Source organism: Pleurodeles waltl, chromosome 8, assembly GCF_031143425.1.
Source record: "Pleurodeles waltl isolate 20211129_DDA chromosome 8, aPleWal1.hap1.20221129, whole genome shotgun sequence".
NCBI classification, from domain to species: Eukaryota; Metazoa; Chordata; class Amphibia; order Caudata; family Salamandridae; genus Pleurodeles; species Pleurodeles waltl.
In genome coordinates this window covers 511,272,384-511,286,085 of record NC_090447.1, presented here as the reverse complement: position 1 = coordinate 511,286,085, position 13,702 = coordinate 511,272,384, and the positions used below count along the sequence as shown (strand labels likewise).

General features: G+C 42.3%; 1 protein-coding gene across 3 annotated transcripts in view; it reads left to right on the top strand.

Annotated features, from left to right (window-relative positions):
* The first annotated feature begins 609 nt into the window (after positions 1–609).
* Positions 610–13,702, top strand: part of LOC138250083 (E3 SUMO-protein ligase RanBP2-like) — a 580,259-nt gene continuing 567,166 nt past the window's right edge. For all 3 annotated transcript variants that reach the window (XM_069204483.1, XM_069204484.1, XM_069204485.1), the window contains exon 1: positions 610–799. In XM_069204483.1, the coding sequence (XP_069060584.1) occupies positions 728–799 (72 nt within the window). In that variant the 5' untranslated portion in view covers positions 610–727. The remainder of the gene's footprint in view (positions 800–13,702) is intronic.

Sequence of the window (13,702 nt, the reverse complement as noted above, 5' to 3'; positions counted from 1 at the left end):
CCCTAAAAATGGGGTATGTCCCAGTAAAATGTCAAAATTGTATTGAAAAATCGGGTTTTCCAATTCAAGTCTGCCTGTTCCTGAAAGCTGGGTAGATGGTGATCTTGCCCCCTACAAACCCTTTGTTGGTGTCATTTTCGGGGGAAAAATCCACGAGCCGCCTTCTGCAGCCATTTTTTAAAAAAAAACTAAATTTTCACTGTATTTTGGCTAATTTCTTGGTCTCCTTCAGGGGAACCCACAAAGTCTGGGTACCTCTAGAACCCCTAGGATGTTGGGGAAAAAAGGACGCAAATTTGGCGTGTGTAGCTTATGTGAACAAAAAGTTATGAGGGCCTAAGTGCAAACTGCCCCAAATAGCCAAAAAAAGGCTCGGTACAGGAGGGGAAAAGGCCTGGCAGCGAAGGGGTTAATGAAGTGGTGATTTCTCGTTTTATAAACACGAGAATGTTGTTTTCTATGTATCGCAAGAGAGTCACATTTTGATAGAGCAAGATGGCCGCCACCTTTATCCTTTTCGGTGCACCAGTCTTCCCCACCTGTCAAAGCCTGCGGCCTTTCTCTAGCTCTACTTTGAGGAAATCCCCTTCTTCCTCATTTGTCGACGCTGACATGTGACGTCAGAGAGCGCGCTTGGTTTGGAGTCTTCAAAGCAGAGAGATTGGAAACGGAATAATATACAATAAAGTCAGTTCACTTACTCCTGATCTGGACACTGGTGGCTGTCATGCGGCGCAGCAAAGCTGAGGTGGAGCGTTACATTGCTTCTGTGCAGAGTTCTGCACCGTCCCCTCGAGAGGTGAGAAAGGGAGATTCTCCGCGCGCACAGATCCTGGGCTCTGCGCATCGTTGCCGATTCGAATGTGGAACTCTGACGTTTTGGAACACGATTTCATAGTGACTATGTTTGCTTTGTACGGGTGTGTGCGATGTTTATGTGGCTAGTTTGACACTTTGACAATTATTGAGTGAGACTTCATTTGAAGTTGATGAACTGGACCAATAGCGTGACTTTTTGCGTCCGGGGTTCTCAGAATATGCTTTTATTCTGTGAATCGTAAAGTATATGAATTTACATTAACAAGATGTGCCTCAGTTAAATACTCTAACTTTGCGTAGATAATCTGAGCGCCCTAAAGTTGTCTCACCATTTGTCGGGTCCCAGATACGTCCTCTTTGGTGCTTAAGTTCTTGTCACCCAGGTTTCACTTGGTGGCCTCCCAAAAAGTGACATTACTTGACCTTTGTATTAAAATCTGAGAAATAGATGTTAGTGAAAATGGAAAATATACTCTCATGTAAAAACATTAATAAAATTGCTGTCATACTTCACTAAAATATACAAATCAGTTACATTTTCAATAAATGGTTAGTACCGTGACTGTTCAAAATATATTCCGTCAAGATACATAAATAATTCACATGGTAGTTGTACAAATAACAGTATTGTAGGATAGTGCTTTCCAAACGTTTTAGAACTACAGCCCAATTTTTAAAATAACCAACTTTAGCCACCCACCTAGCTTTAATTACACAACAAACATTTTCTTTTTAATGTAACTAAATAATTGTGTGGTAGAACATTGTCATTTACAGACAGCACATGTTCTTTTGCCATGGCCACTAAATTTGCACAGGTATACAGTTTAAATGGCAAAAATATATTTTGCATGCTAAAAATGAGTGGAAATCGGGTTTCAGTGAATATTAAGCATTTGTGCATCACCAAAGTAAAGTGTCTCAATTTGTTTTGACCCTTTTAAATCGTACTTTCCGTCACACTTCGGATTTAAAAAAGTGTTTCATTTTTGCTTTCCTAACTGCTGAATGTGTACAGTTCAATTTCAGATATTAACATTTTGTGGTGTGTTAGACCTGCCTGCTCTTGGTGTGGTTTCCCCAGTCTTTTTGATTCTGACTTTAGTTTTTGACCCTGTGCTGAATTTAGTTTTTGTTGGCTTTAGGACACTTGGCACTTTACTGCTGCTGATGTGCTAAAGTGCAAGTGCTCCCTGTGTAAATTGTATTAGTGATTGGTCTTTGATTGGCATATTTGATTTACCAGTAAGTCCCTAGTACAGTGTACCCGATGTGCCCAGGGTTTGTAAATCAAATGCTGCTAGTGGGCCTGCATCACTGATTGTGCTCGACATGAGTAGCCCTGTAAACATGTCTCAGACCTGCCACTGCAGTGTCTGTGTGTGCAGTTTTAAACTGCCATTTTGACCTGGCAAGTTCACCCACTTGCCAGGCCCAAGCCTTTCCTTTTACTACGTGTAAGTCACCCCTACAGTAGGCCCAAGGCAGCCCCATTGGCAGAGTGCAGTGTATCTAAAAGGTAGGACATGTACTGGTGTGTTTTACATGCCCTAATAGTGAAATATAGCTAAATTCGTTTTTCACTGTTGCAAGACTTATCTCTCCCACAGGGTAACACGGGGATCACCTTGAAGTATTTTTTCAATGTAATTTCCCATTGGGAGCAGATAGAGTAGTGGAGTTTGGGGTCTCCGAACTCACAATTTTAAAAAATACATCTTTTGGTGAAGTTGTTTTTTGAATTGTGAGTTTGAAAATGCCACTTTTAGAACGTGGGCATTTTCTTGCTTAACCATTCTGTACTTCTGCCTGTCTGCTGAATACATCTCTGGTCAGGATGACAGTTATGCTGTTTGTGCAGTCACTCTAGATAGTCACACAAAGGGAGCTGAGTTGTCCCCTGCGTATCCTGATGGCCCATCACCAGGCTGATGGGTCTTCCTGAGCTAGAGTGGCGGAAAGAGCTGAACCTTGCACCTGAATAGGGCTGAGTCTGTCCTCGCATAAAGCACTCTTCAACTCCCTGAAGTGTGTCTGCAGCAAGGGCAGGGAAAGGCAGGGTTTTGTGCTCCACAAAGACTTCTCTTTGAAGTTTGCATACTGCAAAGACAGAAATGGTTATAAGTACTGGACCTCTGACCCCACATAGTTAGAATCCTTCTGGATTGCTGAAATACTTCTGCCAGGAAGAAGAGCTAGATGCTGTAGGAAGGACTGTCACTCTGCCTGTTGCTTTGTTGTGCTGGCCTGCTGCTTTGTGCTTCTGTCCTTGAAATCATAAGACTGGACTTGGCTTTCTACATCTTACTTCCTAAGGTTCGCCAAGGGCTTGGACTGTGCATGCATCCTGTTACAAAATCTCAGGGACGTCAAAGACTTCATCTGCCAGTGCCTGGCTGTTCTGCTGAGATTCCTAACTTGCTAAATGGTGCCAACTCGAGTCTCTGGGCCCTTGAAAGTACAAGCTGGTGTCCTGAAGGAGAAAATCCATGCATCGTTGTGCCGGAAGAATCGACGTAGCGCCTGCCTCATGGCTGGATAATTGACACAGCCGCTGCCTCGCAGCTGCAGAATCGACACACTGCCTGTTTCACCTCGGTCCCATCAAGATTTTCCACACATCCTCCCTGTGTGCCAATTTTTCATCAGCCCTGCACCGCAGTAAGGAACTGAGGCTGCGTGTCCGTAAATCGACGCATCGCCTTTCCTATGAGGAAAGAATCTGCGCATTATCTCCCTTGCCAGTGAGGAACGGACGCATCATCTCACCTGTGAGGAAAGTATCAGCGCATCACCTCCCCTGTGCAATAAGGAACCAACGCATTGCTTTGCTTTTCTGGCTCCTCACTTCCCCTGTGGCCCACATGGTCTTTGTTTTTGACGCATCTCAGGTACTTTGTGATAAAGAGATACATCCACTGATTCCTATGCGATAAGACTTGCTTAAAATTTTAAAAAGAGATATTTTGACTTGTGTATGTTAGATCTGTGTAGTATATGGTCTTGTTTAACTCGGATAAATATTGATTTTTTTTCTAAACTGGTGTGGAGTACTTTTGTAGTGTTTTCACTGTGTTACTCTGTTTGTGTCCATATACTTTACACATTGCTTGAGCCAGGCTACCAAGGGGGTGAGCAGGGGTTATTTTAGCTGTGTGACTCCCTTACCCTGACTAGAGTGAAGGTCACTACTTGGACAGGTTGCAAAACACTGCCTACTATAGACCCCACTTCTAACAGTATGTTCCAAAAAATGTGTGTGTGTGTGCTATGTGCATATATTAAAAATTTACCAGTCCTCCCATTTCTGTGAAGAGCTCCAGGGTCATGCTGGTGGTGAGCCAGACCTTGCGTTTCGGGCTCTGCACCCCTGATTCACACCTCATTAAATCCTGCTGTGCTGCTTTAGTGCGGGTAGGCAACACAGCAGGCAGTCTTAATAGGGGAACTTCTGTTCCTGCTTTTTGAGAGAGGGTTGGGTGAAATGTGAGCCTGCAGAGCACTGTAATTACAGTGCAGGTTCCCCTGGCCCTCTCTTAAAAACCGAAACATGTAGTTGTTTCAGCCACAAGTGCTGGGATAGACCTTGGAAAACCAGGACTGTCTGGCAAATTCGGGACATCTGGTCACCCTACCTTAACAGTAACAAGCATGGATGGGCCATGCAGGTAAGTACATCAATCTCCTCAAACAGTAAATCCATCAAAGGGACCATGAAAGCTGTGCGTTAGCACAGATGTCCCATATCAGCTCCTCTTGCTAAAGATCCGTCCTTTTTATATTTAATTTCCCTTGCTTCACTGCCATAAGGGTTCCTCTGATCCAAAGCTACATTAGAATGCTGCACACTGCCTAAGCAGAGTTATCTATGCCTTTTGCCAGATGGCAAATGAAGCACCAGGTAGTTGCACACTCATTATATTCCTATAGCAGTGAATAAGTTATCCTCTCACTCTTAAAATCTTTCACTGCCTGCTCACTGTGTGAGTGCTGGGTTCATGTAGGCATTGTCTCAGTCAGGGGTGAATTTCTTTTTTCGGACTGCATGCACGCCGCATAATGTCTTTTTACATGCTCTTCTGCTAGGGGTGGGACATGAAAAAATATCTCGTGTCACAGTGGAGACCATTACTGCTGCTGTTTCCAGGAGTCTTGGGGACAAAACAGCAAACTGCTGACCGAAGCTATTGCACAAAGTCCAGTGTCTTAGTTTCTGCAGATGTAAGACATAAATTAGCTTGGCAGTGGCATAGGCTGCTTTGTTACATGTTAGTTGGCAGTATGCTGCTCTCTCAGACGTGAAACTGGTTTCTTATTTATCCTCCATTCCATTGATGTGGGACAGGAGAGACGAGGGCTAAGCAACCTAGCTGCTTTCAAATCCAGGTACTTGTGGGGATTTTGGTACTGTTGCCATAGTCCATGACCTTTCTCTTGATTGGCTGAGTGTACCCAGAGCACAGTTTCTGAGCTTTGGACAGTGTAAAACCCTAGACAAGCATTCTGTCAGCTGACCTTAGCTCATTTGGTGAGGAGCACTTGGTTTTGCATTATCGCTATGTCATTCGTCGTCATCCGCTCATTACTTTTGAGGTGGTCTCACTGCAGATATGAGAAAAATAGGAATTACATAGTCAAATTCTGCCAACCCTTGTGCTGCTATAAGGCTAAGCCTACTCATAAAACCTTAGGTTTATTCTCAAGTTTCATGAGTGAGTCTAGGATAGGAAGTAGGGAAGTCTGTCATGCTTGGATTTCCACCATCCACTGTTATTATTAGGCAGAGTTAAGAGTGCCTTCTCCCGGCTCAGCCATTCATCAACATGTTATGGGTGTCATAATTCAGGGCTCGGAAAATCTACTCGACCGCTCGCTATGGCGAGTTTTATTTTATGAGGTCCAGCTCTGTTTAGATTCCACTTGACCCACCTTCTGGCGAGTGGACAAAGGACAGGTGTTCTGTTCAGTGAGAAACTGAATTAACAATTAAGATGCCTTTTTAAATCTTATTCTTGTCACGTTTGCTCTGTGTTCAGAGACAGGGGTCAAAAGTCAGTTTGTCTTCTTGCAATGCAAATACTTTTCCTTGTGACTGCAGAGTTCCAGGATTTTGTAAGGTGAACTGTCTGATCTATGTGAAATAAAAGGCTTTTGGTAGCACAGCAGATCCCAACCTGTGGTTCGCGGGCCCCAGGGGTCTGTGACACATTCCCAGGTGGTCCGCAGGCCTGGGACGACAGAAAGGTACTTCTCCAGCTGGGGCTTGACAGAAACGTGCATGTTTTTGTTTGTGCAGCAGTTGTAAAAGCACGTCTGAGTTCCTTGTACAACCAGCAGCTTTCCGGTGAAAATAAAAGCGTCAAGATAACTTTTGTGATTAATGTTCCTGCTGGCGAGAAATTGGAGTTTTGCCTAGTGGCAGTTTTGGCTCATCTAAGGTAGGCCAGATGGTTAATATGGCTGATGCAGAGAACATGTATCATGCAAAGAAAATTATTTTATGTACCCAGCACAGTGAGTTACTGCTTTTGTCACAGAGATTCTTTGTTACTGTGTAGTTCATAAATTACAATCCTAATCTAGCACAGTGAGCTATGTACAGCCATCAAAGAGCTGTATGACACAAACTAGAAAGTTCTTTTTTTTCCCAGCCTTTCATTATCCTCATGGTGCTAAAAAAAAAAAGAAGATTTGCTTGTGTAAAAATACATTCTTATTATTAAAGTCAACACTAACCACTGTGTTATGTTCTGAATCCTGAGTCTGTACTTCTCCAGACCAAGCACTCTCAGAAAAAGTTTACCATTGTGGATGACATGTGAATCCTACACCTTATAGTCCCCTGCAAAGTGCTCCGACACACTACACTGGTACTTGTGGTGCTATAAAGCAAATGAATCACATGTGATAGATAGGCTAAGCAAACATGAGAGGTCCTTATGGCTTCACTTCTTTCCCCACCACGTATTTATGTGAAAAAGCTTTCTCAGTTTTTATGTACCTAAAAAATAAAAACAGAAATCGCTTGAGAAACGTAGACTCTGACCTGAGGATTCAGCTTTCCTAAATAAATCCAAATATCGAAAAGTTAGTCGCTAAGATGCAGCGGCAAACAACTCATTACATTTTTTTGATTTTTATATAAGTTTTTAATATAAAATAATTATAGTTCTACTAATTTGAGTATTTGTTTGGTGTGTACTTGTTTGTGTATTTTTTTGTGAAATACTGTTTTAATGTTTGAAATTTAAATTGTACAAATTGCTTGAGGGTCCCTGGCTTCCGGTAGTGATTCAGTGGGAGTCAAAAGGTTGGGAACCACTGTGGTAGCAGGTGTTTCCTAACACACAACATTTATATAACTAATTCAGCTTTACAAACATACATATAAAACATATTTCAGTAGCTGTGAAAGACCATTTTTTCTACTTCTGTGTGATTGAAAATATTTTTTTTAATAGAATGGAAAAAAGTCAAAACACTTGGTGATGTGCAAATGATAAATGTTTTCTGAAACCCAATTTTCACAGATTATTGTTAATAATTCACTATATAGTTTTGTCAGTAAAGCTGCAAGTTGGTGGGAAGGTTTTTGGACATTTCTTGGAAATTTACTGTCTGCACTACCACATCATGCTTTAGTAATATATTTATTAAAACTGAGTGTTTAAACATAAACCGAGAAAAACTCCTGCCCTGATGGCAAAACTATTGGTAAACTGAGGCAAGTCATGCATGGATCATGTGTACCCTATATGTGGGCGAGATTTATTAGAAATGGTGCAAACATTTTATGTATTTAATCAAACAAAAGATTTTTTTTTCACAGCAGAAATGCTTAACTCACATATTTGAAGGTGCACTCATAGGTGAGAATGAAGAAAAAAGCGACTTAAAATATAATGTTTGCCTAGGATCACACAATTTGAGACCCATTTCTGGGTCTAGAAAGTTAGTTACGTCGAGTAGATTATTCAAGCTACTCGACCTGCAGGCCTAGTAAAATTTTAATGCTTTTTCAAGGTCTGAATAATGCATGAAAAGAGCGCCCCTGATAAAATAAGGGTGCCTAGATGTATGTCTAGATCGTACCTGCTGGATGACATGCACAAGTAGATTTCTGAATCTCTGGCAAGACATTGGTTGGGCAGCAGCCTATTAGGACACACTTGTGAAGAGAGGGTGTTGACTCCAAAACTATACCTTGGCCTCATCATCTCCTCTATGCATTTCTCCAGTTCTTTTAAACTTTTGACTGCTTTTAAGGCCTCAACATGAAGCAGCCAAGGTGATAGTAGTATTGCTCTTTTTACACTTTTGGTAAATATCTGTCTGGTCGAAGGGCTGTAATGAAGTCTGTGAGGCCTTCCTGGGATCGATTGGTATTGAAAATATAATCAAGGTGGTGTTTTGGTGGCATTTGAATCTGAAAGAAACGATTGGGGAACTTGGTGCTTTGTTCATATATTTTTTTTTTTTAAGGATGGTAGAGGAAGTGACTGTACTGAAGCCTAATCCTGTGTTTCGTCCCAGGATTTATACTAAATGTCTAGGTGAGCAGGAGCTCAGGTTAAAAACATTCTTTACTAGCCCATCTTTTAAAGAAGACCAGTGACATGTACTTCATGTGAAGATAGTAGTTTCTGTTTACTTAGGAAGGTCTGATACTTTATTTGGTACAAATAGACAAGGATACATCAAGCATTTCTGTTAGCAGATGGAGTCACTCTATTTATATAACTTATTCTGTTTGTTTCTGGAGAGATTTCAGGGGTGCTTTTCGAAGTGTATTTCTACTTCTTGGACAGAGAATGTAGGGGTCTAATTGAATGAAATATGTAGACCTGTTACTTGGGTTTTCTTTGCATACCTTCAGCACACACTAGAAAATTGAGGAGGTTGGTTTTGCTGGGAATGTTCTGTTGTTAACAATGTTTTGAGTGCAGTATTAGATAAGTAACTTGCTAAAAGTTTAACATTTTGTTTTCAGGTGCGTTACATTTTTTTTCTTGGATGCTTCAAGTCCAATGAGCTTTGGAATACCTCAGAAGTAAAGACTAGGGTGAGGGACATCAGGATAACATCCCACTTAATTAGTGCTATTCTTCAACACTCCCTATGTTAAATCTGCTGTATCTGTCTACTCCATGGATGTGTGGTTTGTGGTTACATGGGACTTGCTTTGAGAACAGAACGTGGTATGAATGGTGTCCTCTCTGAGGTCATGCTACATGCAGCACAGGATATTGGTGTCCCGCACAGGCTAAGTGCATACTGGCTTTCATGGAGCAGACACTGGCATGCTGCCTCAGACCCTTTTTTTGCTTAAATATACATTGTATTCAGACAGGTCTGGTTTGAAAAGATCTACGCAAACTGATTTGACTCCTTGGCCTATTCCTCTGCCAGCACTTCCTTCAGATAGCTGACACCCTCTCTAGGTGTGTCACGTGAGGGAGTATCTTAAGGTAGCTTATGCTAAATCCTTCTACCTTTTTTTATCAACTGTCTGGCAATCTCAGATATCTCACTTGGCGAGGGTGCCATTTCTTCTCCAGGGAACTACATTTTCTTGACAAGTTTGCCCCTTTTTCTCCTCTGTAGTTAAAAAAATAAAAATAAAACCACTCCCATGCCATATGCTCTTCACTCAGGATGGCTGTAGTTATGATTTTTGATCATGCGCCTGTTTTGATGAGCTCTGTTGGGACAAGAATGTCTTTTGCATGCGTGCAGTTGTGTCCCCTGCCTTGAGTAGTCAAGCTACGAGTATCGGATGTCCTGTGTGTTTTTTTTTTTTTTTTTTTAATTCTAATTTCAACCTTCTACTGATCTAGCAGGTGTGCGACTGCACACGCCTGCTGTTGACATAGAGTCCGATCCTTGACCCATTTTAAACTTGGAGGGGCGCATGAAGTCTCCATTGTGACTAAAGCCTACAGTTCCTGCTGCTGGTTTATGCACATAGCACATTGGTGGCAGCATATCATAGTTTTTGGTAAAACTTGTGTAAATTTCCACAGCTACTGATAAACTCGGATCCTAGCATCAAGTGTGTGGAATAGTGTGTGTGTGTGTGTGTGTTATACACACCAAATGACTGTTTGAGCGACGCATGTTTCGTTTTGGAAGCCCCTATCCTGTTTTGGTGCACAAGAAAGAGGGTGGGTTACTTACCCTAACAGTGTAAGTGTATTCATGACATTCTTGAGACTGGAGAGAAGAGGGGACCTCGACACTGAAGTTGGGAAAGAGAACAGGCTTCCCATTAGAAATTAGTGTAGGTCCTTCTGAGACACAGGACTGCTTGTTAGTGTTCCTGAAGACTTCCATTTGGTGCATGGAAGGAGTTACGGGTAGGGCTGCAGTTCCTTTTGTCAGTGTGAAAGATCCTTTAGAAGGAAATTTTTGTGTTTGTGTTCCTTTGAACATTGTCAGGTGGGACTGTTAGTTGTTAGGTGCAGACTGATCACACCTCTTAGCCCTGGGTGGTGCAGCTGTGAAGAGCATCACCCTAGACAAAGGTTGAGTCTGGAATACAGTCTGAGATAGACGCATGAAAGAGAACAAACCCAAGCTGGTTCTGTGGGGGCCCAACACCGAATAGACATCCTGTGTTTGCAATCAATGCATACGACTAGTGGGTATTGACCCACCTAATAGTATGTGTCTGCCAGCCAGCCAGCTTCCCAGAGGGGATGGCAATTCTGATCTGGGGGAAGAACTACTTTCTGTGCCCTGAAAAACCTAGAAAAAGGGAGAGTGAGCGAGCTAGTCTTGCAGGAGAAGCTGACTGCTGGTTTGTACAAGAGCAGTTGACCCTGGTGCCATCTACCAGAGACTTATAGAGAGTGTGACTAGAATACTCCCAACTCTGAGCCAGTCACTGAGGCTGAAGTGGAGGATTTGCAACACTGCTGAAGTGTGTCCTAGCCTATTCTCCCATCAGCCTGGCTGTTGCAGCCACAGCACTTGCCTACTTCTGTCCAAGCCGTCTATGCTGTTGAAGAAGGGACCATCCCTGACTTGTGACACTTGTTAACATGACAGAATTAGCTCTCCATGTATCTGTGACAATCGCCCTTGTGTGCCCGAGTAGTCTACATGGCGGAAGAAGAAACATGTGAAGCTTAGTATGCACCGAAGTGTGCACAGTGGCCTAAGATTGAGGCTAGCCCCTAGCGTTTATCAGTGAAATGCCTGTGCAGGTTATGGTGTAGGAAGTGAAAGCTGCTACTTCTAGGTACTTGTGCTAAAGCAACTAAATAGCTGCCGCGGTGCGTAAACCAAGCGTGCTCGATCGGATCCAGCTGGTGCAGCTCAAAAGCCCCTAAATCAACAGTTTCCTATCTCTGACTTGTACTTAAGAGGACAACATTGATGCATTGTTCTAGGGAGGTCTGAGCAACTGACCACAAGACATCCATTGTCCGGAAGGAGAAGGCCAGACTATGACTAAGAAGCCCACTTTTTGCCAACACAATTTCCCCTCTACCCATGTAAAGGGCCGCCATCTAAATGTAGCTAAATGCACTTGCTGCAGGAACACTGACTGAAGAGTGGGAAGGCCTACTGCAGCTCCCAAACAAAAGGGAGAACCTGAGTGCAGGGGTGTCGAATTTTAGAAAATATTTGCTCGTCTATGGGACAAGGTGATTCCTAAATCTACTTGTCCTGTGTAGTTAAAAAAAATAAAACATACACTTGTTTCTTTAGTGCCATGCAGTGAAGTGACAAAATAGTGCCATGCAGTGAAGTGACAAAATATGGCACTCTTCTCACTGAATCAGAGTTCTAAAAATTGCCTCTCTGGTTATGCTAGGACTGATTTTGTAGTAGAATTCATTCTCGCAATGCCCTGATTTTTATTTATTTCCACAGAGCTATAAACTGGAGCTGGATGTAGCAAGAAGTGGTATTTACAGGGTTGGAGTATCCTTTTAAGTTTTACACACACCTACAATCTTGCATATTTAAAGGTTTTTACCAACTCATCTATAATCTCTCCCAACATTTTGGAAATTCACTCCTGACCGATGAAGTAAAACTTTTTCCAGGGCGGGGGAAAAAAAGAGGTTCTACAGAAAGTAAAACTTTCCTTGCAAATGCTCCGCATTTTTTTGTGCATTAGCAGAGATGCCCATGTATATTTGTTCAGGCAAAAATAAAGTTCACAAAAGAGTACGGTTTTCAGTCCTACTTCTGTAAATACCAGTGAATTCATGAGTCATAAATCTGCACTAGTGTGAGGACATCTACCATGGGTGTGACTCTGATAATTGGCTCCCTAAATTAATCTGGTGTTGGCCGAGGGCTTTTTGTGTGTGTGTCTGTCTGTCTGTATGTGTGTGTATGTGCGTATGTGTGTATATATATATATATATGTGTATATATATATATATATATATATATATATATATATATATATACCAAACCTAGTGGCAGTCGCCACTAGGTAGTTCTAGTTAACTCCTAGTTTCTATACAAAAAGTGTGTTTTGACTTGCCTGTATCTTCAGCGATGCTTGACGAATCTTCACGGAATTTTCCAAAAGAATTTAATAGTCACGTCAGCTAGTGTCTGAAAAGTTTCAGGATTATCCATCATGTAGAGGCTGGAAAGAGGGGGGGAGGGGATTAAAAACAGTGAGTTCTTAATGTTAATTCCCAGCCTGAATCACTGGATGGAATTACACCAAAATATGACAGAAAAGTAGCTCTTGGATCAGAAAGCACTCTTCTTGTTATGTGGTGTAAATCCGTTCATTAATCTTTGAGAAATTAAAGAAAATCCAAATTAGTATATATTGGGACGCAAAGGCTCTGCAAACCCTCCCGATCTTGTGCTGAGATCTGACTAGCTGCCAAGACTTCAACACGGAAGTGTTGGGAGCAATGTTGGAACTTTACTTCAGCCAAGTCCCTGGGGGAAAAAAAAAAAGGGTATCCCGCCATCTGAGCAAAAAAACATTTTTTTGTTTTTGTTTTAATTTTCGGCAGAGCTGGCAAAATTGTTTAGGAAAAAAAACTAGGGCTCCTGCGCCTTGTTTAAATGTAGGGCCCTGCCCCCCGACCCGTCCTACACAAGCAGGCCCAGGGACTGCCACCTTCCCGGTGTTTAAAAAAAAAAAAAAAAAAAAATGGATGTGATGGGCAGGGCATCCTTCAGATTCCCCCCCAAACCCTGTGTACTGCCACCTCCCTAAGGCGTTAACTAAAAAGGATGCAGAGACCGCCACCTCCCCAGGGCTTTAAATAAAAAGGATGCGGGGGGGGGAGCTCATGGAACACCGCCACCTCCCCTGGGCTAGTGTTTAATTAAATGGAGGGGACCGCTTGCCACATGAGAACATTGCTCCCACAAGCAGGGAGGTGCTGTTTAAATGTGGGAGCTGGCTAGGAATGTGGGGGCCTTGAGGCTTTCCCCGCAGTTCCCTGTCCCATAGTGGGATGAGAAGTAGATATATATATTAATTATAATGGTCTCTCCATGCAATGACCTCAAACAGACTAGCAAGATGTTTGATAACAATGTTATACCTATGTTTTGAGGCACAGCATAGAAGGGCTACTTCGGGCCTAATGGTAAACTCTTGAACTGCCAAGTTGAAGGTTCAAATCGTAGTAGCTCATGACAGTGTCTGTTTATTTTCTAGTGTTTTTGACTCTTAAACATCCCTAGTGGTGGAACATTGAAGCCTTTTTCCTCTTAAAATCTGTGGGCTGAATATCGTAGCTAAGTCTGGGCACTGCATGGAAAGGAGTCCCCTCTGGCCTAGTGATTAGGTTCTGAGACATGCACACTAAAGCTTAAGGGTTGTAGTCTAAGGTTCTGTGGCCATTTCCTGCTTTAGTTTTCTTTTCAAATAAAAATACTTAAATTT